The following is a 26,860-nucleotide window of genomic DNA, read 5'->3' on the forward strand; positions in this document are numbered from 1 at the left end:
CTCCACTCACTGCAACCCCCACACAAGCACGACCCCAGCCCAGGACCGGGCAGGCCCCCAGCAGCCTCCAGCTCAGAGCTTTATTAAGGTTTTTGCACAAAAAAACACCAACGTCACGGCATCAGCCAGCGGCATCACGTCAGGCGGTCCCCAGCACGGGCGGCAGCGGGGGCAGTGGGGGGCCGGGGCATCCCTCAGCTGTTCTCGAAGCAGCCCCGCTGGTGCCACTGCTGGTCCCGCACACGGCGCACGGACTGGATGAGGGGCTGGTTGGCGTCCCACTCGTTCCAGTGGCGGTACTCGCCTTTCTCGAAGACGTGCTGGCGGCCCCGGTACCCCGGGTACTCGTAGCCCACCCACCTGCAGGGGACGGAGGCAGCGCTCAGCAGTGCCCCGGGGTCAGCTCCAGCTGCCTGGCTGCAGCCCCCCAGCCCCAGTAGGCACGTCTCCCCTTGCCCAGAGCGGGAGGGCAGCATCCCCATACCACCCCAGAGGCTGTGCCGGTGCCTCTGCCCACCGCAGCCATGCGATGCTCTGCAGAGCTGCCCGGGGCCGCTGCTCCATCAGCACCAAGTGCCACTGCAATGAGGCTGCAGCTGCAGAGCCCGAGTGGGAAATGCCATCGTGCCAGGAGGGGTCGGAGAGCCCAGGGCACAGAAGGGGCCACGGCTCCACCGCTCCTGCAGCGGTGCCCAGCAGAGCCCTGGGTCAGGGCGAGGAGCTGTCACACAGCACGAGTGACACCGCCTTGGTCCCCTTCACTCCCTGCGGGCCAGGGAAATGGTGGCAGTGGGGAGGGAGCAAGGGACATGATGGGCACGAGCAGCATCATGGGCACAGCTGCCCTGTCCCTGCTGCAGGGGCTGTGCCAGGCATCTCTGCCATCACCCCGGGGGGGACCAACCACAGTGCCACGGGATGGGACCTCATTGGGATGCCCCTACATGTCCCCGGTGCCACCGTCCTTACGTTCCATTCAGGGCCCTGACGCTGGCCACGCGGTCCTGGAAGCCGTGGGCCCAGAGGCTGGGGACGTCATCATCCACGATCTCCATCTTCCGCCCGGTGTAGCCCGCGTTCTCAAAGAGGTGGATCTTGTGGTCAGGGCTGTCCTGGGGGAAAGCATGGGTCAGGGGCTGCCCTGCCCTGCATGCCCCCTGCCCCACTGAGACCCTCCCAGCCTGGCAGCCCCCATTGCTGTGGCCGTGCTGCTTGTCCCTGGAGGCAGAGACACCCCAACACAGCGGCTACTCACGATCTGGAGGGGACGGATGGACATCAGGCTGTCGCTGTTGTGGCTGTTGGACCAGGAGTCCCAGCGTGGGTAGTCCCCCTTCTCCAGCACAAACTGCTCGCCGGCAAAGGCTTGTCGCTCGAAGCCCAGCCACCTGCGGGACCAGAGGGTTGGGGACGGCACAGCCACCCGCGCACGGGGGGAGCACCCCAGCACGAGGCAGCACTGCTGTTGCCCGTGAGCAGGAGGTGGGGGATGCTTTCCCTGCCCCCTACCCCCTCACCCCAGGGCTTGTCCATCCTCCGCACCCTGGACTTACGGGCCAGACTCCACCTGGATGGAGCCCACCTTCTCCAGCTCTTTCTCGGTGATGTTAGGGAGCTCCTCCGTCAGCTCACACTTCTTCCCCTGGAAATTCTCCAGCTCGTAGATCGTGATCTAAAGTGGGGAGAGATGCCGTCGGCTGCTGCTGCTGCTGCAGCCACGTTGGGGGGAAGCGCCCTGCACTTGGTGCAGGAGCCCCCCCTTGGCAAATACAAGCAGCAGCAGAGCGAAGTGCTCCAGCCGTGTGCCCTCCATTCCCGCTGCCCCGACGTCGCTCCTCTCCTGCGGCAGGGCTGGATCCTGCCACGTGCCTCTGCCCCGACAGAGAGCTCCCAGGCTTTGCTCCACAGCCAAAGACATTTGCTCAGTAAAACGTGGGCTGGTATTTCATCCATGACAGGCTGAAAACACAGCAGTGAAAACGCAGAGGGTTTGTGCTAAGAGACCTCCGGGGCAGTGGGCTGTGGTCTCCTGACCCCAGCCTGGTCACGGCCCGTCCTTTCCTTCTTACTGCTCCCTCCAGATCCATTCATTCCCCTGGCTTCACCTCATTCACCTCATGGAACAAGCTCATTTTTCGGTGTTTTTCTCTAAGCCCTGCCAGGTGCAGAGACTACAACACCTCCCCAGGACCCCCTGCTCTCAGCAGAGCTTCGAGGTTGAGCTGCAGGACAAGTTCAAGCCAGTACCAGTGGCCGGAGCATGGCGGGGAGCAGGGCCCAGGGTGCCTGGCACAACTCGGGGACCAGGAGGGTCAGCACGGCAGCCAGGCACCCCCCAGCCCCTGCCCTAAAGGGGTCCCAGCTGAAACCCCTGCGCCCGGGACAAGGACAGAGCCTCCTACAGACACCACGTGATGGGGGGTGTCAAGGGATGGAGGTGACACCCTTGGTCCTCAGGAATTTCTTTCCATCCCAAAGCAATAAGCAGCCCGAGCTCCCAGCACCTCTTTACCCCATTTGCAGGATCTGCTCCCACCTCCAGCCTTCCCTGGCCAGGAGCCAGCTTCCCAAGCTGCAGGATGATCTGCAGCCATTGCAACACCCACAGCTGATTTACCTCTAACCAACCTATGAGCATAAGAATTATAACCTAAAAAAACACCCAGGGAGTTTCACTGCTCAAACCAACAGGCGATCCCCACCGTAACAGGATACTTTCATCTCCTGAATTAAAATGCTGCGCAGCTGCACACCAGACCGGCAGGCAAATGTACTTGGCAGCCACAAACGCAGCGAGCAGCGTCTCCTCCTGCCAGGCAGCAGCAAATCCCCTGGACGAAGCCTCCCTCCCCGGCCCGCAGCCCTGCACAGCTCAGCTCGGTGGGCGAGGAGCAGATTTATCAGAGCAGTGACACTAACGTGCCGCTGCATTAGGAGAGCCGGAGGCCGTCTGCTTCCCCAGTGCAACCTGCAGCACTTTGACATCGGTACCAGCCTCGCACGCTGCAACGCACAGTGACCTACAGCACTGCATCACCCAAAGTCCGTCTGTAACCAGTTGCCCCCAGTATACCTTGTAATTGCCACCTCGCTCGCCAGCACCCTCCCCAGTCGCCATCTGCTCAGGGGGACTTTGCTGCTCAGTCATTGTGCCTGGAAAACCCAAATTGTAAGAGGTTAAAACAGCATCACTTTTATGTGAGGTATCAGCCTTTAAATTATGAAGTGCTTAATAAAATAGAAAAGATGAAGCTGGTATGGGAACAGGTAGCAAAAGTTAACACAGTTCCACCCGAACGCAGCAGCTGTAAATCCCCAGGGATGTCCAGGCTAAAAGGAAGCGCTCCATTATCCATCGTCCTCTCCCTCCTGCACGTGGGCCCTGCATCCTCACCCGGGCATCACCGTGGGGCCAGAGAGCCCATGACGGAACCAAGCCATCTTCCAAGTGACACAGGATCCCTCTCTGACCCTGGCCAGTTCCCCCAGTTGCTCATTAAATTTGTGTCTAAAAGCCTGTCCTTTGTTTCCAGCAGGAATTTGCCAGGTTTCAGCTTCCAGCTGCTGACATCTTTCCCCACTAATGTAAATCTGGCGGCTCCCCCTTTCTCCCACAGCCCAGCGTCCCAGGGGGGCATCAGACCCCCAGGCAGTTGGCTGGTAGGACAGCAGCAAGAGCCCCCTCCTCACTCTCCAGGAACATCTCACAAAGTTCCTATTCGAATAGGAAACCCTGGCCGAACACGCCTCCCCCGCCTGGTCTCGCCATGCTAACGCAAGGGGTTGTCGAGCGGTTAATAGGAAACGAAAAAAAGAAACCGAGTTTGACCAGTGTCCTTAATCAAAACCCTGCAGCATCACTTCTCGCCAAGCATTAGCAAAACATTCGCCATAGCGAGACCTCGACTCAGACATGCTAATTCTTTTTTAAAGCCCCTTCCAGTCCAAGCAGTGCCGCCGCTACCTCTCCCGGCGTGGTTCCGCTCTGCCGGCCGGCGCAGGCGGCCCTGCTATTTATGGGTTGCTTCTGAACAGAACAGCACATTATTTGGACGCTGATACAGCAGCTGCGTCTACTGAATTCCATCCATGAGATTTCATCTCAATAGCGCGGGCTCGCAGCGTGCTATGGAAACGTTATTCAGATTTCTCCCGGCCATCCCTTAAAAATGTGCCACTCGATTTACAGAAGATTAACGTCGAAATTCACATCAGCACGTTCACGCTGCTTCTTGCCAGCTTCTCTGGAAAACTCTCCCATCAGCAGTTAACAGGAGGGTTTAGCCTAGAAACCAAGCCCAGCGCAAAGCAAAAAAAAACCGTGCAAAATATTTACAGCTTGTTTGGGCTCGAATGCAAGACGAGACGCGGGGTCAGTGTCAGCTCCTGGGAGCTCTGCTGGAAGCACGGCAGGGAAGCTGGGGACAGCTGGTACCAGAGAGCAGGGCTGGCACTCAAGATTTGGGTTATTCCTTCAGGTTTAACCTTCCTGGTGGGGGTCATCTGCATCCAGTCCCTTTTCCTTCTTTTCACCCCAGTCCATCTGCCCACCCTGCACATTTGCCAGGAGCACGCCTGCATGCACGCTGCCCTGGGGCGTGTAACAGGGTCTTTTGGGAGCCGCGTGCCTCGTACATGGGTTCATCCACCTTTGCAGGTAAAGCAGGATCTAACGGGGGGAAAGTGCAGCCTTTCCACACCAGATGCCAAGCTGAGAGTGTTTTACTTTGCTGGTAGTGGGCCCAATTCCCTCTTCTTCAGGGAACACTAAGCTACGTTCAACTGCACACATCTCCATTTACTGCTGCTCTTGCAGGGTTTTCTACCTGCTCTGAGCGTGTCTGTCATGGTTTAACCCCAGCCAGCAACCGAGCACCACGCAGCCGCTCGCTCACTACCCCCCCACCCAGTGGGAGAGAATTGGAAGGAAAAAGATAAAACTCACGGGTTGAGACAAGAACGGGCCAACAGAACAGAAAGGAAGAAACCAGTAACAATAGCAACAACAATCATAAAATGGCAATAATAATAAAAGGACTGGAACACACAAAACAAGTGATGCACAATGCAATTGCTCACCACTTGCCGACAGATGCCCAGTTAGCTCCCAAGCAGCGATCCCCGCCCCAGGCCAACTCCCCCCAGTTTATATACTGGGCATGATGTCACATGGTATGGAATAGCCCTTTGGCCAGTTTGGGTCAGCTGTCCCGGCTGTGTCCCCTCCCAGCTTCTTGTCCCCCTCCAGCCTTCTTGCTGGCTGGGCATGAGAAGCTGAAAAATCCTTGACTTGGTCTAAACACTACTTAGCAACCACTGAAAACATCAGTGCGTTATCAACATTCTTCTCATACTGAACCCAAGACATAACACCGTACCAGCTACTAGGAAGAAAATTAACTCTATCCCAGCCGAAACCAGGACAGCATCTCATCTTGAAACTAAGAACCACACATGAAATGTTTACCAAAATTGCCAAAAAGCTACTCCACTTGGCCAGGCTAGACAAACCTGAAGTTTGCCTAATTGGCAGATGGCCGGAAAATCGTCCCGTCCATGACAGCGCCCAGATGGAGCTCTCTGCTGCAGTTTGCTGTATCATACCACACATTAGAGCTGTTTATGGCAAGGGTCTTCATCCCCACCCCATCACCTATGTACGGCCACGCGGGTGGCTTTCCTGGGGAGGCTCGGCCCCCGGGGGGGGATGCACCAAGCCTGGTACAACAGAGACGATCCACACAGGCTCTGGCGTAGCACTGCGCTCCAACAGACTCTTTTTCACTGCTGCCCGCTGCTGCCATTTCTGATGAGACAAATCACCCCCAAAGGAGATTTGCCTTCCCCGTGGGAGCCCGCCTGCAGGATGCTGCACAGCTCCGACAAGCATGAGTCGAGGGGGGTGGGATAAGGGTCTTAGCAATGCAACGCTAAACATGAAGTGCAACTGGCAGTGCAGTGCGGCTCAGTAGTAGCATTTGTTGTCACTAGTCAAAAAACACTTGGTACCTACAAAGACCCCGGCATGGAAAGCGGTTTGATATAGTCCGTTTTTATTGCAGTTCCTTTTCGCATTTGCATCTTTTCTTTGAATATGAAACTGCTTGGCTGTGAAATAGATAATCACTTCTGTACAGAAGGGGGACTCAAAGGAGAGCATGGAATGGATTAATTTGTCTCTTTTGCCAAACGCGATAGCATCTGTTTTCAACAGATGAGAAATACACCATTTTTCTTACCAGCCCGTTCCTTGCCAGCATCCCCATTCCACTTAGCTCTGTAGTCGCTGCAGTGCCTGTGAATGTTCCTTTCCCAAACTCACACAGCTTGCGCATTGATAAGGCAATTGCAAAAACATGACAGAAGGGGCACTAGATCTCATTGATTTGTCTTCCTAACAGAACTCAATTTCCTTTTGCTGTCAGCCTCTTAAATCCCTTTGAGAAATGCTTACAGTATAGTGTTAGAAAATAGGGTTTTTTCTTAGTATCTGGTAAAGCTAAACTTGAATGGGAATTGTACAGTACAATTCACAACAGCCAGAATATCTTTATTACTTAGGAAACTACGTAGTGCAAAATATTTTCCGTAGCACAATATATTTATTGTGTGACCCATATTTACATATTCCATAAGGCTATGTGGGATGACATAAAATTTTAATCTATACAATAAGTCCTTTAAAAACAGGCTTGCATCATGATTAATATGGAAAAAGAAAAACCCATAAGCCATTAGACCTTTTTCTCTCCTTCTCCAAATCCCACCAGAGGAACCAAAAGTTATTTCAGATGTATTTTTGCAAGAACACGTTGAGCCAAGAGATTGGCCACAGGAGGGGGAGAGGGGAGATGGGCGGCCAAGCATGCTGAGGAACAGTGCTTGCCGCGACCCGCTCCATCTAACACCCCCTCAGAAAGGATGCCCACCATTCACCCTCCACGCATACCAGTGCAGGCAAAACTAGGCTGGACCAGAGGTTCCTGGACACTGCTGCGGCCCCAGCTGACAGGCCTCAGAATACCGTATCCCCAAATCCACGGTAAAGCTCCACGGAGGGCTAGTTTCTGCCCCAAAAGCCCTGTCCTCCCAAAAAGCCCACCTTTGTTCCTCTAATTCACATGAAGATCTAGGAAAAACAACAACCGATAGCTCTCATGAGTGCAGACCTCAAGTTAATGAGAAAACAAACATGCTTTTCCATCACAACATTTCTATTTGAGGACCGCAAGACCTCCTCCTCTGGCACTCACCCCAGAGGCAGCGGCTGGGGCAACTTATCCAACGCACCCTTCACACCTTGGGACCCGGCATGGGCTGCAGGCTGCTTTGCTGTGTCTACACGACGGGCTTGCACAAGTGTCCTTCAGGAAGGAGAAGATGGCGATCTCTGGACAACAGCATCTTCTTCATGCGAGCACAGTTACGGCAACAACACTATGCTTTTACTGGAACAGTTTGTTTCATTCGCCGTGGCTGGCTTGACAACCGCAGTAACAGGGCTGAAAACACGGCTCCAGGAGCTTCTGTACCTGGATGCACCTTCTGTGGAAGAGCCACACTGCATGGCAGCATGCTGAAACACCCACCCCATCTCCCAGCACAACAAACCAGCCCAGGAGAAAGCGTGGTTTTACTGTTCAAATTTGGGTATCTGCAGTAAGGGATCAGCAAACCCCTTCCACCACACCACGTGTGCAACTTGCTGCCATCTCCCAAAATACCACATTCAGCTGACTTTACAATTTTTCACAAACCAGACACAGCCTACTCCCTGCTGGCAATCCTGCTTTCCTCCGTGGATTCACTCTGACCGCATTCCGGGTACCACACACACAGAGCACATGTGGGCTGGGACCACAGGAGTTCTGGATATGCAGTTCCTCTGGCTCCCGAGGATCCAGTTAAATGTCTGCCAAAGTTCTCTCGATTCCTACATGCAGGAACACTAAGGGCAATAATAGTGTAGTATCAGCACCAGATTTTTTTCATAGTAAGGGGAAAAAGGCGTTAGAGGTGGAAGTGCCTTTTACTGAAGCACAGACTTTTAAAGCATTGTACTTAAACTATTCATATGATATTTGTCTTAGAACTGCCCTGATCCCCACTAAGCTGTTTTGGTGTATCAGCTCTCCATCTAACACCTTAATATCAAACCACATCAGTTTAATACCTAGGACAGGAGGCATATTTCAGTGTGTTTGCACATGTATTAAAGGTTATAAACTAACTGATGCTGGTGTGCCAGACAAAACGGCCAATTAACACTTTGCGTTTATAAACGTGACGCAGGGTGCATTTAATAGTTTGCCAATAATTGTTTGCAAACAAGTAACAGAGTGAAACAAACCTTTTTGCAAGCAAAAAGGTGTGTGGGGGTGAATTCCTACAGGGCCACTTTTTATAAAGGTTCCAGACTTCAAAGGCTGAAGAACAGAAATGTTGCCTCTTTCTCTACAGGAAGTAAAACCAAAGTAGCAAGACTCTGAACACCTAAGGACTCAAATTTAAGCTACACAGATCTTAAAAAGGTGAATTTGCAAACAGAAAAATAAGAAGGAAGAAATCCACAACTGGGGATTCCAATAAAAAGAAACAGAATGGCTGTGTAAATCCCCAATTGACAAACTAAAATGGAGGGAGGATTCCTGGTAATAACGGGAGAAGTGCAATCAGAAAAGAATTATTTCTAAATTCCACAAACCATGTACTTCCACTTTTAAAAAAAACAAACTACTCTACTGATGCAGCTTTTTAAGCAAGGAAAAAAAGCTGAGAAGCTGTAATGGAAGGGACGAGGGCTCTGCACTCCATGGGGAGTGCCAGCATCTCCATCACGTTTGTTATTACTCAGACACTGTTAGGACAAGAGTTGAAACGTGCTCCAAGGCAGGTTCCAGTATTTAATGAAAAAGCATACCTGAAGAAAGTGCTGAAGCTAAGAGCTCACTCCCATCTCGTATTAACAGCAAAAAATAAGTATGTGGCAACAAAAGTAAAAGCTTAAGAAATTCAAGCAGCATTATTTGGAATTAAAATATAGAATTATATAAAGTGTATTACAGTATGGTCTATCATTTAAGAAGTAATAACATATTTATGTATCTTTTATTACATAGCAGTAACCTGAAGAGAAGGAAGTAGATATTTAATCCATGTACAATATAAAGAAACGATAGAGCAGAAAAAACACTTTCCCATTCAACAACATTCTAAAGATGCTTTTTAATTAGACATTTAAGCATTAAACATTTCTCAGTAGTAGGTTAAACTACTAAATACAGTAAGTTTCAGTGCATTGTCCAAGCAGATGTGGAAATGCATACACATTCAAAGGGCTTTGTGGAAACCTAGTATTAATCCCCTCAGTTTCCTCCAACACAGAGCAAACACTGCAGTTAAGAATTTCTGGCCTTCATTTGTTAGACCAAAAACCAGTATATCCTCCAACTATTGGTAATGCAACACTGTCAACCTGCTGAATTAAAAAATCATGCCTGTGTAAATATTCTTGTAAGCAGGGGGAATTTACCCGATTTCTAGATACTGTTTAAGGTAAGCCCCACTTCATCTGAGTAACAGTAAGAAAAGCAATCGTCATTCTTCTCTCACACCTGCAAACACTGCTGCTCAGGGCTGGCTGAAGTGTGTGTCTCACACATGGTGTACAACTGATGGTACGCTTGAGTGCTGCCATAAAAAAAAAAAAAAATAATCCCAAAAGACACATATGCAAAGCTTATCTTAAAGAGTCACCTTTTCCACCATCATCTAAAGAAAAGGGAAGAAGAAAATATGTGCAACATTTTCAAATTAGCTAAGAGGAGCTCTTTAACAGTCTGGTCAACTGCATTCAAGTGGAAGTCCATCTCCCATTGCCCAGGGTTAAAAGCCACACAGAATGACATGCGTGGCAAAGATCTTGGGTGATCATTTCTTGATTGGTAGCAGAAGAGGCTGGAAAACTGTAACGTCAGCAACAGCTCTGATGTGAAATAGGGCAAAGCAGCAAGTAAAGATTTTTCACATAAGAGAAAAGTATTCGTTGCATCTCCATTAAGCACAGGGAGCTGCTATCGGAACTAAATCTGGGAGAGAGATGCGCATATGGGACTTGTCTCCTGACATACTGCTGTTATTTCCTATGAGCAGACTGGGACTAAAAATCACCTCATCTGTGACTCCTCCATGAGAAGAATTGGCACATGGTTTTGGCAGCTACAAGCTTGATAGACAGCAGACCAGGCATGCCACTCTGGCTAGCAGATGCACCATTGTGGTAACCCCACGTAAATCAAGCTTTCCGAAACGCTGATCGTTAAAAAAAAAAAAAAAAAAAAAGAAAAAAAAAAAAAGAGTTCAAGTGCTGGTGCTTTAATATCGAGAGAAGCCCATCAGCAGGACATGGGAAGTGCAATGCAAGGAGCAGCATCTGCTCCTGCTCCAGCCCCACGGCTGCCACGCCGACCCACCCGGTGCGAGGGCTGCTGGCGCTTCCACCGTGGCAGGCTCTGCCCAGCCCCATACTACAGGAGGGCACCAGGGGAGGAGAACGCTCCCGTCTCGCTTCGTTTTCCCACATTGCTGCTTTCTTAGTCAAGTCATGAGGCATACTGACATGGCAGAATAACCCCCCTCATTGGGCTACATTTTTAAAGGTTTACTGAAAAGAGCACTTATTTGGGGAAAGAATAAAGTATGTCTTAAATGGACATCTTGGTTGATATTTCAGAATCTGTATTCAAAGATATTAACATATTTGAGATATTAGTGATATTCATCACACCCGTGTTATGAGATAACTATACCACTATTATAACATTGGTCTTACCAAAAGAAGAAAAGTAAATCATCCGAGAAACTGAAGATCACATTTAGGTTATCCCACAAAATCGGCATAAAAATAAAAACTTAAACCTGGTATTTACAGATTAACAAATAAAAATATGAAGTGGGACTATCCAAACTGCTATTAAAGTGACATTCAACAATTAACTGGAACCCTGATATGAGTGTAACATCCTCCCTCTTCCCTTCCTTTTTTGTTATAAAAACAGTATTTACATTTTTTTTTTTTTTTTTTTTTTTTTAAAGAGAACTGGTTGACATTATTGCTTGATCCTTTTTAGGAAAGACATTCCAATGAAGCAATTATTCCACATGCTGACAAAACACAGAATATACCATTTCAAGAGTGACAAAAGTTAACATTTTGTTCATCTAAAAATTATATTTATCTGCTAGGTCAGCAGATCATGTGTAAATATAAGCCAATCAAAAATACATTTTACAAAAAATAATCAAGTTTCCTTTTTCAATATGGCAGTAAACATAATTTGTTCTTTCACTCTCACCTTCCACAAACTTCATTCTAAATAGGAGCTTACTATTTTTTCACAAAAAAAGATAAATTTGATTAAAATTGTTATTTTCATAAACAAACACAAAGCCCAGCCTTACACCTGACATGCCTACCAAAAGTCATACTTTTGAGTTGCTGAACACCTACATAGAAATGTAGTCTTTGTTCAACAGTGAGGGGACTTTTCTGGTGCACAGCACTCCTAGATCAAATATTACAATCTTTCAAGACTTTCTGAAGTGCTAACTATGAACCACCGGTTCTTCTTCCAGGCAGGTCTGAAGTGACCCTCCTCCCATATCTGAAAAGATACAGCTTTGTATTTGAATATGAATATTAAGCAGCTTTCTCCACAAAACAGGAAGGCACCATGCACATAGCAGTTGAGGCAGGAAGCAAACAGCAGCAACATGACAAGTGAATTTTAGGTTCAGATGAGTTAAGGCTTCTGTTAAACTTCTTTATCTTCTTCTAGTTAGAATCACTATCTGGAAAGAAAAAACAGAAGCAATTGAAGTAATGGTATGACATGGTCAAGAAAGCAGTCAGACCCCTCTCAACGTCTGTAACAGGAAACCCCCCACAAATGCATATTACTGTTGTAGCGTCATCTTGGTCTCGTCCTATTTAATGCACTAAATGCTCGAGAGCTGCCTAGAATACTGCTGAAACAACACACCCCGAGGTTTTCAAAATGTGTGCAAGCCTCAGTTATTCAGTGACAGACTCATTCTTGCTTGATGGAAACACTATGAAATCGCAGCACAAACAGACCGAGTGTTGTTAAAATAAAATTATGTGCAGAGAATCAGTGAAACTATCACCTGTGGATGAAAACTTCACTTCTACGAAAACTGCTCTGCCTCAACACAGAGTCACTTTACATTCCTGGGTGCATGCTTCACGGTAAGTCTGCTTCAATGTTTATGCTCACAGAGTTGTTATACTGACTCATTAAGGAAACATTTTCCGTGTGTGTTTTTATCACTGCATACTTTCACTTAGAAAAGCCCCTCTTTCTGTCGGAAGGTACCTTTTCAAACCTGATTCTCATAATGGCTCTGTCTCTTCTTTGATTTCAGCTCCTTCAGCCACTGAGGAGACTTTTCTTCTGACCTAAGATATAAAAAAAGTACTCTTTAGTCTTTAATTTTGAAAACTCATTACAAAACCAAAAAAAGGAAATATACAATTTCCCCCTACAGCCTTGGGAAGCCTACTTGCATTATTTTTTTCTCCCACCAAAATGAGTATTAGCATCTTTCTGACACTGGTGGAAGTCTCTCACCTGTCCTCCTTCTCTACACTGGAGGGCAGCAGTCTGCTACCAGGAGTTCCAAGCGGCAGTTGCGGTTTAGGGGATTTGAACAGCTGAGCAGAATTTATTTCACCAGGACTCTCAGACTCTTGTCTTTTCCGCAGTTGAGCCTAAATATAAAAATAAAGAAAAGGGCTCCTTTTTAAGCCAGAATTCAGACTTTTCTTGGAATGCAAAACAAATCACTCAAGATTTATAAAAACTAAAAAATCCACACCTGAAATTAGTGAAGGGATTCCTTATTAAACCTATGCAGTTTTGAAAGCATGTTTGCTATAGCGAAGCTAATTATTTTCCAAATCACTTAATAGTTCTAGCCAACAGTTAAAAGTGAGAAAGATAACTGCATGGTTTTTCGACACATCACACACCCCACCCCACCTCCAAACAACACTGTCATCTTCAGCAAAATTTCCTAACTCTCTTCCTAGAGAGCATCTGCAGCTACTGAACCAGTTTAACTCTCATCTCGTGGGTTCTGCCTATGTTCACCTTGAGAACAGAGTGGTCCATTCCTGGAAATACAGGAAGTCTCTGAGCTTGTACAGAAGACGATCTCGCAGTATGCTGTATCTTGTCTTCCTCATCAGAATCTTCCTGTTGCATAGTTTTCTTCTCTTCTAATTGTTTAAAAAAAAAAAAAAAAAGGCAGAGGGGGGAAAACCCATTAGTCAGCATGCTTTTCATCTATACCTTGTTCTAGATCTCTCCTTCCATTCAAAAATGTATTAAGAGTGGTATTAACACACCACAGGACTGAATTCAGTGCTTCAATAGAGAAAGTACTCAGCAATAGAAAGATTTCTTGCTGACAGAGATGAGGGAGCAGAAGGTACTCCTAATTTAATGAATGTTGCTGCTTCTAAACATCTCAGTTGATCACAGAACGTGAGATTAATTTAGATTGGAAGAGACATCTGAAAGTTATCTGGTCCACCCCCTGCTCAAAGCAGGGCTTTGATACAAAGAGGCTGAGTAGCAGAAGTCTACATACTACAGGGAAAGATGCAATGGTGTGGTCACCTTTACATGCACTGGATCCTTAGTTGATAATTACACTCCGGCTTCCAGTACAGCATTTCTTATCAAGGTAAGCCTTCAAAATATTTTAGGTCTGTTAGACCTGCACCAAAGCAACCACCACACAGATAACAGTCTTTCCACTGATTGGGAGGCTACAGAAGAGATCAGTTTGATCACACATTCTCCTGTGGGAGGGACCCCACGCCAGAGCAGGGGAAGAGTGAGGAGTCCTCCCCCTGAGGAGGAAGGAGTGGCAGGGACAAGGTGTGACAAACTGACCGCAACTCCCATTCCCTGTCCCCCTGCACCGCTGGAGGGGAGGAGGTGGAGAATTAGAGAGTGAAGTTGTGCCCAGGAAGGAGGCGGGGGGGGGGGGGGCTGTGTTTTAAGATTTTGGTTTATTTCTCATTACCCTACTCTGATTGCATTGGTAATAAATAAAACTAATTTCTCCAAGTCGAGTCTGTTTTGCCCGTGACAGTAATTGGTGAGTGATCTCTCCCTGTCCTTATCTCAACCCACAAGCCTTTTGTTGTATTTTCTCTCCCTTGTCCAGCTAAGGAGGGGAGTGATAGAGCAGCTTTGGTGGGCACCTGGCATCCAGCCAGGGTCAACCCACCATAGCTGATTATGACTAATTATTTCAGATAGTTGAGGGATACCTGTGGAATCTTTAAACATCCAGGTATTATCTGGTTCTTCTGTCAAAGAAAATCTATTTTCAAACTCCAGCCCTCTGCTTCTTCTAAGAGAGTGTGAAATAGGAGCCCGACGGCGTCTCTTTTTGCTGAGCTGTACACGAGTTTTCAGTGCACTGGAGTCCAGAATAGTGGTTTGCTATAAAAAGAAACAAAGCCTTTACTTTCAACCAGCCTGAAAATAAAAGTCATCCCCTCCATAACGATTTCTCAACCTTGTTTAATGCATTAACCCATTCAGTTTAATTAAACTATATGTATTTGCCTGATTATTATTCTTGTAGTTACTTAAAACTATATTAAAAAGAATTTACGATAAGGATATGCTACACTGTGGCTAACTGGGTGCAATGCTGGTTCTTTGATCTCTCTTGGCTGTGGATGTCTGATCTACATGAATTATTTTCACTAAATTAATAAAGAAATAACTGCAATAAATAGGATTTTGGTGCCTAGAGTGTTTTAAGAATACAGGCCTTGCTAGCTGGTAACAGCTGAAGGCCAATAAGAAGACTACAATGAGCAACTACAGAGAATTCTCCTGTAGTAGAGTGCTGCAATTTCATTGTTCTGACAGGTTGCCATCCCCAGAAATTTCAAGCCACTCACCAGCAACCAGGAGACTGCAGTTAAGTGTCACGGCATTCAGAAAGTTTCTGTGATCAGTCATTTCAAATACAACCATCTCTGTGCATGACGGTTAGGCAATAACATTTACAGAGCAAAAGAAGGTGGTGTAATTTATTTATTTATTTATTCAAAGCAATTTGTTGTTAGAGACTTGCCTGTAATCAGAAAACATCACTGAGCCTCCTGTTGTCCTTCGGAAGATGTGTTTTTATGTCTTTTCAAGAGATTTCAGGTCAGGAATAAACTGCTCATTAAAACAGCATATTGTCAGCTGTACTTGAAGCTATTAATGTTTTAGAGAGACACCTTTAGCTGTCCAGGGAACGGCACAATACAGGACCATCTCCACTACCTGCAGAACCACTGACAGACAAAGTGCTGTCTGCCCTGCTCTGGGCTACTAACACTTCCTTTACAGAGCAAAAAATGCACTTGGGATATCCTGCCAAAGGATTATTAACTGATACTATGGCCAAGGCACATACAGTTAGGGATCTCAAAGCAACAGACCACCAAACATGGCCTCTGCTTCAGAGCTGGAGTGGGCTGGAAAATGAGACCAGCACCCACTTTGGCAAAACACAGGTTTCTGCAGTTCCTTATAGACGGCAACACCAGAGGAGAACGGAGCTGGCTGGAGGCACTTTCAAACAGCCTACGCAGGAAGCAGCTGTGATTTTAACAGTCAATTCTGGTGCACCAGACCAAACTGCCTCCGCCACAAACCTGGTTGGATCCTTCCTACATTTTGCAGAGCAGTCTACTCCTCAATTCAGAAGGCGTTATGGCACTTCGACAGGCAAGGCGGTATATCTGAGACCTTCCTAGCAGCTGCATGATCCATTTAAGTTGGGAATTTTACCAAGATATCTGCCATTAGATATAATTAAAAAAAGGCACACCAACTCTACTAAAGAAAAAGTAGTACTTCCTAGATGCTATAGTGAAAAACTACAGTTGTGTTAGTGCTTTCAAAGAACACTAAACTTCATCTAACTGTGTATGGCCAGAAATCACTGTTCTTACACTAGCTGCAAGATTCTTAAGTATGAAAAAAATCCTTAAAAATGCAATTGCAAGCTCCTACAGAAAGAGACCAATTGTAAATAAGAAAAATATTAGTAAATGTCTCTTTAGCCTTAAATCTGCATGGCTTATAGCACAACAGTCACTAGCTATTTATGTTATTTAATTATGTTTCCAAAGTTCACAGAGCCATCTAACTCTTCTGTTACAGCTCACTGAGGAGCAGAAAGAGAAACAGCAACTTTATTAAGCCACTGGCAGACATTATCCAAGGCCAATAGCTTTTTGGAATCTCTCAGAACCTAAGCATTACAGGAACTAGAAGAACTTTGTAGCTTTGATCTTAAACTTTTCAGGCAGGAAATCAGCTGGGAAAATTCAATGTGATAAAGAAAACGCAGAAGAAGATCAAGTGCAAAGTGTCCAGAAGATACCACTTTGCAGTAATTAACGCGGGTAACAATATAGTTAACATAGAAGGAGAACTTCTTTTTCTCATTATGGTAACTTACATCAATGAAAGAGAAATCAGTGGTCTTTTCATCAGGGTAGGTGTCTGCCGGAGGAGGTAAGTCAGTCCCATCAGTAGAGTCCATGTCAGTGCTGGAACGGTCCAAACTTGTGCTCCTTTGGTCTTTTGAGAAGTCATGGTGATCAACCAGGGAGGCAGGTTCTGTTTGAGAGGACAGTGAAGATGGGTGGCTATTTGGAGGTTGCTTTCTCGTCGAAATGACATCGTTTTCCGAGGAAGGAGATTCAGGCACAAAGCTGCAAATTAAAATGAAATATATGAGACTTCAGGGTAAACAAATGCATGCTAGCATTGCTTGGATCACACATATTCAGCAGATGATAAATAAAGGTAGAACTGAAACTGCAGCTAGAAGTAACAAAGGCATCTTTGGAGGCAGCAGGTACCAGCCGCAAGGGTGTGAATCACTTGTGTTATCACATCTTTTTACCTACTTGGATTTACAGTGTATTGAATAATGCAAGTATGCAGATAAATGGTAATAATTTGATTGTAACATGGTTTTATTGCTTGGGGTTTCTTTTCCCCAGCACAAAGGCCCCTTCAAATATATACAGGCAAATGTGATGAGGGAAATAGTGAACTGCTTAAAATCTGCTTAAATTTGTCCATTTGATATATAACAGCAGCAGACCTTACACTTTGGCACTGTATACATTTTAAAACATTGTGAAGAGTAATACCCTGTTTACAGGCCTCAGGCAAAGAGCAACTGTTAAAAGATTCTTCTTGTTCAACCAAAACTATCTTAAATACATATAAATGCTTATAAATACAAAACAATAAATACTTTTTTACTGCAAGGGGATTCCTGCAGGACACTACAAAATACTTGCAGCCCTTTCAAGAACACACCTTACAAGCACATCCGTTGTTCATGTTCCCATCTTTTCCCTAGGAGGGCACTGGTTTTTTTATATATATAGGTATCTCAAAAGTATATTTATATTTATTTTAATTTAATTCATATTCATCTATTATTAATATAGTATTATATAATTATATATATCTACCATAGATATATAAGCTGTATGCACACTTTCTGAAATCACTAGAAGGCTGTGTATACATGTCTGGACCTGAAGAAAATGTGAGTGTACTGGGAATGGCCTCAGCCACCATGGCAGCTCCTACAACACAGCTTGTGCTCCATGCACACCCAGCAGCAGGTGTAAGTCATTTCCATTTCACATGACTCCAAGGAAACTGAAGCATCTTTAGCAGCACAGAGGACTTAAACATTTTTGGGATGCAATTTTTACATGCTAATAGATATTGGATTTTAAAAAATTGCATCCCTTATGTTCTGACAGAAAGAAGGGTCCCTTGGTGCTATCCTGAGATAACAGCTCCTCCACTTGAGCTGTATTAGATTTTGTTTCTCTTATTGCCTCTAGTTTTGGTCTGTAAGAGACAAGGAACACAAGCAACAGTAACCCCGTGAACCCTAATTGCCAAGATGTGAAAGAGGAGAGAGGACATTGCTAGTTTAGGTGGATTGGATCCTACTGGGAAGTTTAGCAGTTTTTAAGCAACAACGTGATCACACAGAAGTGCTACAGGCTCATCGATTCACTCCTGCCAGGCAGGAGGTCTGCTGGCTTCAGAGTGGGTGACGTTATAACATGCAAAGAGTGAACTGGCAGGGAAGGGGACTGGAAAGGGGCAAGAAGAGGGCTGGAAATCACTCCAGAAAGTTCTGCAGGGGAGAGGCTAAGCCAGTGCCTCTGGACTGGGGACGGCAGTAGGGACAAACGTCCTATGCTCCTCCACTATGCACATTCGTAGCATGGAAACTAACCTGTGAGATGCCCACCCAACTGCGGAACTGGTTCTCTGAACCAACCATTCTCCTAAAGAGCTTCTCTCTTATTTCAGGATATATTTCCGAGAGAGCTGCCCATCCAGCCAGCCAGAGGTTTTTCTCTTCCATGGATGCTAGAGAGCGCTGAAGGGAGCGGTGGGCAGCAGGTGGCACCCTCAGGCAGGGCTCTACAAGCAGAGGTTTTTGAGGTGCCATGGGGAGTGCACCGAGGGCGGCAGGACCTGCACCCCAGCGGTGTGATCCTCCCAGTGTATTCCTAGAAATCTTCCCTTTGCCTAGACTAACAGAAATGAGTTGTAGCGTCAGGCCTGAAAGCTGTATACAGTTACGTGTCTCCCTTTGTCACATAGGTTGGAGTACTCCTTCAAGCAGCAGGAGCTTGTAAGAAACACACTAATACTTTACTGTCAGTAAAAATACAGCTGTCTTGCTTGTAATTTTAGGAGTTTCTAGTTTAAAAAACAAAACCTGAAGTATTTAAGGAGTTCAGGTTTTCTTCCTTTGCTTAACAAGAGTCTTTTGTCACTAAGCACCTTTTCTTGAGCAAGCATCTAGCTCAACCAAAAAAAATCTGAACACATGTGTATGAATATATGCTCGTCTTTTAAACAATAGACCTAAGTATTTGGTAAAGTCTACAGTGATAGCCATCTTGGGAGGAAAACACTCAGGAGTCTAGTGTTGAATAACAACTTGCTATCAAGCAGCAGTACGTGATATAATTTCCAGTCTGGCAGAGTGAACACTGCACAGAGGATTTCCAGCACACGAGCAGAGTGAATGCTTCTTCCCTCCTTCAGCAGTGGGCCCCAGGATAATTAAGAAATGGTACTAATGAGCTCCAGGGGGAAGTTTTTGTCTAGTATTTTTGCTTCAAATGATATTTGGTATCTGCAGCGTTAGGCTTTAGATCCACTAGAATATGGAAAAACGTGGAGACGGAAGACAATCTGCAGACTTACCACCTTTCATGGAAATTAAAGTGTATATTAAAAGGATCCTGTCTGATTCGCACATCTCCAGAAAGCCTCTCCCCTTCTACCTCCTAGGGCTTCAGCTAATACAACTTAGTGCAGTTTTTCAAACTGAAATATTTGAGAGTAAGCAATGGTGGAAACACAGATAAATTTACACTGATCGGTGGTTTCTAATCCACAAACCTTTCTAATGGATTCTCCTTCAGAGTTCTTGCACAATTATAGCATCCTTACACAATAAACACTGTGGCACAGCTAATCACCAAACGCGGCAAGGATGACTTGAGTACAAACACTCTTATGCGCAGTGGATTCTTTCCATCTGAGCTGCAAACTAGGGGGAAAATTCCCTTCAGAATAATGGTCAAATATTGAAATTTAAAATGTTTTCAGTTCTCATTACTGAGATGCATTATGCATCTTTTTCTATTACTTCATTAAGATTTCAAGTTTTACGAGCATATCCGTAAGCTACCAATGATGTTCAACAGGTGCCATTTACAGAGACTTGCTTCTCTGAAAAATTATCCTTCGTGTAGTGCACACAAATATCAGCAGAATGGTTATCACAAACATGCAATAAACTAAGATCAATCTTCACTTCCAATTGCAATTAAATTTAATTAGTTTTAGCAAGACAGTGCTAAGAGGCCATAAAGAATGTGTTGATTCATCATGTGAAATTAGGAGTCAAAAAGTAAAGGAATCCTGCACTGCTGAAGAGTTAGAATCAAAAGGCAGCTCTGACTATTTGCCTAGGGCATCAAGAAGAAATGATGTCCGTTTCAAAATGCCCTTTTATATTCTTTAACTGCAGATTCCCATCTATTACAGGTAGCTGATACCTTGTAGTGAGTTTTCTTTTCTCAAACTTCGTTGTAGCCTAGCTTCAAAGATTTGAAGAAACAAATAGCTAAAATCTTATGAAGTCAGAGCTGTATAGATCCATCACCTAAAAACATGGTTCCTTTTCTGTAAAACGGAATAATTTTTCCTTATGAAGACTGTTCTAATCTAAAAGTAGGATTTTTCTATGATGCCAACCTGGAAAAGATTACTAAAGCATTTGAGAAAAAATAAAAATAAAATCTTTTAGATAAGCTAAGAAAAATCCAGTAACACTTCCAAATTAAACCATCTCCTTCCATTCTAAGAAGTTATTTGCCAAAGCCCATTGCAACCAGTCAAGAGCAGCCCCTTACGCTTATTCCAGCAGTGACTAAGTTCTAGTTGAAAATGATCCTTCCTCCACCTTCCTGAAAGCTTATCTAGTCAAAGGACCATGTTTATCCTGTTGCCATGTAGTCAGGGCTTTTTATTTTAAATTCCCTTCCCCTCTCAGAGAAAATTAGTTCATTCACAGATGCATTAATGAAACACTCCTGAAGGGGCTAAAATAATCACTCCACAACTCAAATACTGGAAAATGCCAGAAACTGGAAGTTCCTCCAACACAGCAGCAGCAGATGGGTGATGTTTTTTTGTCCCTGCTGTTGCGGTGTTCCCTGTTTGCTCCCCGGATGCTCTCCCAGGACTCAGGTCACAGTACCCATTCCCCCGGTGCTCTCTCAGCTGTGGGTTTGGCTTATGGCCGAATGCCAGCCGGGAGAGCATATCAGGGTGCGTGAGGAATGCAACACCACAGGCCATACAGCTGGCAAGATATAAAGTCTAAGGGAAGTGAGCCAGGCAAAACAGGAAAGCTGAATTATCAAAGTCCCCTGTAAGTTCCTGCCTCTGGGCCAAGCAGAGGAGGAGATGACAAGGCAAGGGCTGAATGCAGAGACGTGCTCCAGTCACCAATGGCAAGAGGAGGAGAACGTTTGCACTTGTCCTGGCAGAGGCCTTCTACTTCATAAAAAATAAACTGCAAACAAAATGCAGTTTCAGTATATTCCAGGAAGTTTTCCATTATTAATGTAATATTTAAAAGTACATTGCTCTCATTCCTCTCCAAGTGCTTGAATTAATACACCAGTAATACTCCCACAATGAACCAATCATAAGTCAAGCTAAAGCAGAGCAAGGGCGTGGCAAAATGCTGAAAAGTCACTACAGAGTCATCATTACCCTGTAAAAAAAGAAAAAACTAAACATTTCTTACAGTGGAAACAAAATTCCAGGACATGGGGATTGAGTTCAATACTTCAATAAACCAGGATTTTTAGGTGGAGCTTTTCTCATCAGTAGAACCCTCCAGGTTTGAAATAACATTCAGATGCTGTCTGTTTTGGAGCCAAGACAAGCACCTTTATTAAGAAACTGATTTCAGAAAATGTGTATAACATACTGAAATCAAAGTTAATTTTACCGAAGACTTGGATGTCACCGTTGACATGTCGCTTAGCTCACTGAACCTCAAGCTGAAAGCTACCCTGATTTCATAAGCAATAAAATATTTATAACACACAGTTCTCAAGTGTAGAACACACCAAATATAATAGACATTAATGTCTACTACAAGGTCTCAACAAGTATAGCATTAAAAAGAACCAGACAAAATGCTCTTTTCATACTACACTGAGCAGATAGGATATTGGCTCAAACAGTGTAGATCAAGCTATAATTTACACAACAGGTGTAAATTATAAAAAACATCACACTTTAATGCTCTAGGTTTATTTCATCAAATCATTTTAATAACAGAAAAGCAGCAGTAATACCAGCTTTCATTCAACTGATATTCCATTTCATCCTCCACCTCACTAAAATGCTTCAGAGTTAGTGAGATGTGGAGATTGTACCCCAAGGTTTATCAGGGCACATTAAGAGGTGCACCGCACATCATCCTGCTGTCGGAGCAGGTGCCTGGTGTTCAGAGCACCAGTTTCAAATGGATTTTGCCGTTCAGCCTACCTGGTAGCACAGCTTTTAAGGCAATGGTAATTGGTATGGGACAGACCAAATTTACAAAAGAAATAAAACAAACCCCAAAACTGTTAGTGTACCCTGTCTAACCGTAATCAGATACTTCCTTACCTACCTGAGAGGGAGGAAATCACACACTTTTAGCGAAATCTTCCCAGAACCCTAGTTCTACCCATCAGGGGCACGTATCACACAAGCAGGTAATCAGTTTCTAAATGTGAAAATGTACATTTCTAATTATAATTAGAAATACATAAATACAAAGCATAAAAGAAGTTTTACTACCTACATTAATCTAGTCAAAGCCATTTGGTGTATTTATTGAGAAAAACTGTTTTTCCCATATCTTCTTTCTACCATTTTAGCACTAAAAAATAACATCTAACTTGTGTTTCACTCACTACCAGACTTGTTAAATCTATTCCAGTCCAAGCGGGTTTTGTCATTGCTTATAAAAGTGGCGATACTGCATTCTCACTGGAGGATGGGGTTTAAATTTCAAACCTTACTGCAATTTGCAGATGTTAAAGAAATATTTCTTCACCTATAGACTAAAGAAACCGTATAGTCACTGAAACTGAGCATGCAACTTCAGAAAAATCATACATGTACACACATGTGCACATATACACACCCAAACCAATGGTTTTTTCTCTTACTCAGCTAAGGAAAAGCTTGCACACATGGTAGAGGGAACCTTGGTCACCCTTACCTGTCCCCACTGTGCCTCTGCTCATTCCAGGTGCCGTACTGGCTGTCGGGCTCCTGCACGAGCGTGTCTGTGTCCTTTGCTCCCGGGGGCTGTCTGGAGAAGCACTGCTTCAGCTGATCCTGCAATGAAACAATTGAAACATTTCAGCATTCCATTAGCCCTTGGCCAAATGATTAACAGATTTTATCTGCAATAGCGTTTTGGAATCTACCAACTCAATTTGGTCAACACAAAACTGGGAATAAATTTAAACATAGAAAACAGCTATGAACTCGTAACAATGATTCTCTATAAAATAATCACTGTTTTTCTGGGCAAATAACAGGTTCTAGGGGCCAGAACTGACTCCATGATTTTAGTAACATCATATTGCTTTAACATTATTCTTATCTCAGGTTGCACAAAATTTTTAGAAGCAGCTATACAAACACAAAGAATTCTGCTGCAGACTGCATTTAATCTCCCCAAGCGTACAACGGAAACATCAACTCTACTGCTCTTTTCCTGGGTTTAATATAAGGACCTTTTTTTTTTTTTTTCTTTTTTTCAGCTCTTTCTTTGGAAGACATTCAAAATAAAATGCATAAATAAATAAATAAATAAGCATAATGCCAGACACTAGAAAGCCTTTGACAAATTGATGTGTGTTAATGTGAAGTTCAAACACAATGTACAACGTAGAAGGACAGACCACGGTGTTTTTGATGTGTTCTACTCTGACCTCCCATTTCCTCAGTATTTTTATTTCATAGATCTGCTACTTTCATAAGAGGGAAAAAGTGCATCTAAGGGCCCTTCCCTTTCAGGGGAGAGAAGTGGGTCAACTGCTGCTGCTGGCACCCTAGATTTGCAGCAGACCAACGTTAATACGCTTCAGAATATAGCACTGTGGCACCTTTTGTTTTGCAGTGGTATTGAGTTACACACTGAAGTTAGGTAGTTACTGAAATTAATACATTGTGCATAGACAATTAAATGTTGGCCCCTTTCGCATTCGTTATCCTGAACAAATGCAAGCATGGCTTTCAGCGCCACGTCAACTTTGCTTATGAAGATCTCATCTGACAGCAGATTACATTGTTTTCCACCTGTCCTAAGCTTTTTCTCTCTTTAAAAAAAAAGAAACAACACCCACCCACCCTCTCAAACCCACCTAGCAGAACACGCTGGTGGAAACTACCAACACATCTATTTCACTTTAGGCAGCACGCACAAAGTAACAACCGTATTCGATGAAATGGGGTTTCTTAATATTATCAGAAAAGCAGAGGTTGCATGTTTTCTTGTGTCCTTAATTTTGTAAACATAAAGAATGCTGCCTTAAGACTATAAAAATATTGACGTTAAGGGTAATTCAGCAGTACTGATACTTGGCTACTGAAGATGCTTGCATCTTTTGTAAACAAGTTGCTTATTTCCCCAAATGTACTATTGGCCATTGCCGTTCTCTAGTTCTATCATATTCTTTGCTGCTGACAAAGTGATCTGTTTTAATGCTGAGTGAAATAAAACTAAAAAAGGCTCCATCATTTATTCCAACTATTACAATGCACCATTACTACACAAAGTAAAATTCTCAGTTCATAATACTCAAGTAAAACAGGGGCTCAGTTTGTGAGTTACAAGAAACAGAAGTTTCCTGCTTTTCATCTTCCAGATGATCCCACAGCCTAATAATTCACTGGTAGTAATTCTTACACTTTATATATAGACATATACATGTACTCCCAGAAGCAAGCTGAGTTCTTATATCTTTCAGTCCATTCCAGGTACAAGCTTTCAACCGTGAGTAAGGCATACACTTCTTCTAACAGCTAGGTGAGTGGCAGGGGACGTAGGCTTGTATTTCTCAGAAACCACAGGGCATTTCCTCCCACTTGGCTTGGGCATATGTTCTGCTTTCCACAGATTCCCTCTGTAGCTTCACGATTTCATGTTATGCACCGGGGGCTAAGCTAACACTCCTGGGCTCTGCCTTCTGCTGTCACTTGGTGGCCACAAAACCTTTGGCAAGTTGATTCACTTCTAGGAAAGGCACTAACAAATGCAAATCATTATTCTCGCTTTCCTCCCTACTGTGCATGCTAGTTCAGGGTTTTTTCCAACTTGATGCTCGTTAAGAATTTTTTCCAATCTCAATCTCACATTACAAGTTACCGCATTTTTGTAATCAATATGTACAGAGTATTTATCAGCATTTGCCACCTCCTGCATAGAAAAAGTTGATCCGAATTAAGCACTGTAACTGCAGCATCTGGCAGTCTTAGTGGCAGCACACTCACCTCCACAGCCCTTGCCTGATACCCCAGGGTAACGCTTGCTGCCACAAACAGAAGATGACCAGACACAAGCACGTTACCTTTTTTTTTGGAAGCCAGTATTTTCCAGCAGCTACAACTAAAGCACATTATCTCTACGCATGGTATAGACTGTACTACTTGCAATTACTCACATTGCTTCTAGCTAGAAACGTAGTCTAAAAAGCTTAGAAACAGGAATGGGAGCAGCAGAAAAGCAACTTCGTTTTATTGCATGTAGGAGACATTGTTTATAAAAAGTGTTGTGTTATCACGAATGTGATAGTTTTAAGGAGAAAGCATGCACAACCCAGATAATACCATTTTGGCAGTGATGGCAAAGAAATTTAGATGCAAATATATCGCTCATCTGAAGGCTCAGTAATTCTTAATAAAATTTTACACTGCTGACAAACTGATCAGCTCATATTCCTCAGTTTTGGGCAACATTTTACTTGATGTTATATATATTTGAACTTTGAGATGCAGTTTTATAACCAAAACGACACAATTAACACTCAGATAGCAATTCTCTATGCTAAAACCAAAACAAGCCGGAAAGAGAAGTAACATTACTACTTCTGTAGGCATTGTGAACTTAAATTCAATAAAACAAACTGAAAAGTCTAAATGTAAGGAATAAAACACTCCTAATTATAAGAGATTACTTTGTTATATTGAGTAATGTTATTGCATTTTGCTTCTTTCTGGAGGAAGCTACTTATTTCTGAAGAAGACTGTACATCTTTCCATGATGATTCCTTTCAACTGATACTTTTTGATAGGCCAAATTATTAAGTTGGAAAAAATAAACATTCTTTCAAGCTTACAATTCACTCCTTAGGCCTAATCTATTTAAAGGCTCTGGCTTCTACCAGCTGAGAAGAACCACAGAGAATTTATTGAGGTACAATAACCTGGCCAGCTAGCTGAGAGAAAAAAGGTACCAGCTATGGCCAAAATATGGACAGGTAAGAGGAGCCAATCCTCTCCCCAGCTTGTGGAGGACATGTCAGCTGGGGGGACCAAGGGTGATGCAGAAAAGCAATTTATAGCCCGTGCAGCTTGGAGGAGATGGCGTGTGTTGAAGAAGGAAGCGACAACAAACCATAAAGATTATTCTTTCTAGTACGTGACTATTGGCAAGCACAAGAATGATGAGTTTTAGCCATTCTTTTGAAGATCTCTTTTGCATCATCTTCACCGCACTCCAGAAAGACTCAAGGCAATCTGGTAATACAGAAGCACTGGGCATCGGGACCTTGGAGGTGCCTGGAAAAATTCATTCCCTTTGTTTTCAAAATGTTTACTCTCAGTAACTGTAAGCTTATTTTTAAAAAACAGTAGAAGCTAGTTTAAAAAAAAAAAAAAAAAACAAAACACACAAAAAAGGATAATTTTCTCTACTTGCATCCTCTTTCAGCCTTCATGCTCTCTGGATAGCACTTAGTAGTTGCTATTAAAAACTTTTGGGTTTTTAAATATCAGTCAAAATAACACAAATTCTGAGAACTATACATATATAACATTAAGTTTTATGGCTGAGATCCTTTTAGACACCAGCAACTCAAATTAGATCATACAGATACATT

The 26,860-nt window shown here is 44.1% G+C and overlaps 2 protein-coding genes across 6 annotated transcripts in view; both read right to left on the reverse strand.

The window, feature by feature from the left end:
• Positions 1-23: 23 nt before the first annotated feature.
• Positions 24-9,021, reverse strand: CRYBB3 (crystallin beta B3). Of its 2 annotated transcripts, none has more exons than XM_030025128.2 (6): positions 7,254-9,021; positions 3,074-3,153; positions 1,554-1,672; positions 1,256-1,388; positions 970-1,112; positions 24-360 (listed from the first exon to the last, which is right to left on the reverse strand). In XM_030025128.2, exons 2-6 carry the CDS (start codon positions 3,146-3,148, stop codon positions 195-197), a joined length of 636 nt encoding a protein of 211 aa, XP_029880988.1. In that variant the 5' UTR covers positions 3,149-3,153; positions 7,254-9,021; the 3' UTR covers positions 24-194. The 2 variants fall into 2 exon arrangements, with proteins under 2 accessions (XP_029880988.1, XP_029880989.1); XM_030025129.1 differs by lacking the exon at positions 7,254-9,021 and adding an exon at positions 3,965-3,968.
• Positions 9,022-11,092: 2,071 nt separating this feature from the next.
• Positions 11,093-26,860, reverse strand: part of KIAA1671 (KIAA1671 ortholog) — a 47,611-nt gene continuing 31,843 nt past the window's right edge. For 3 of the 4 annotated variants that reach the window (XM_030025113.2, XM_030025110.2, XM_030025114.2), the window contains exons 2-8: positions 22,972-23,090; positions 16,570-16,825; positions 14,366-14,540; positions 13,173-13,300; positions 12,651-12,790; positions 12,396-12,478; positions 11,093-11,850 (exon numbers count right to left, since the gene is read on the reverse strand). In XM_030025113.2, coding sequence (XP_029880973.1) covers positions 12,400-12,478; positions 12,651-12,790; positions 13,173-13,300; positions 14,366-14,540; positions 16,570-16,825; positions 22,972-23,090 — 897 coding nt within the window. In that variant the 3' untranslated portion in view covers positions 11,093-11,850; positions 12,396-12,399. Of the gene's footprint in view, positions 11,851-12,395; positions 12,479-12,650; positions 12,791-13,172; positions 13,301-14,365; positions 14,541-16,569; positions 16,826-22,971; positions 23,091-26,376; positions 26,541-26,860 lie in introns of all 4 variants that reach the window. The other variant, XM_030025112.2, reaches the window with a different exon arrangement.

This window comes from Aquila chrysaetos, chromosome 9, assembly GCF_900496995.4.
Source record: "Aquila chrysaetos chrysaetos chromosome 9, bAquChr1.4, whole genome shotgun sequence".
NCBI lineage: Eukaryota > Metazoa > Chordata > Aves > Accipitriformes > Accipitridae > Aquila > Aquila chrysaetos.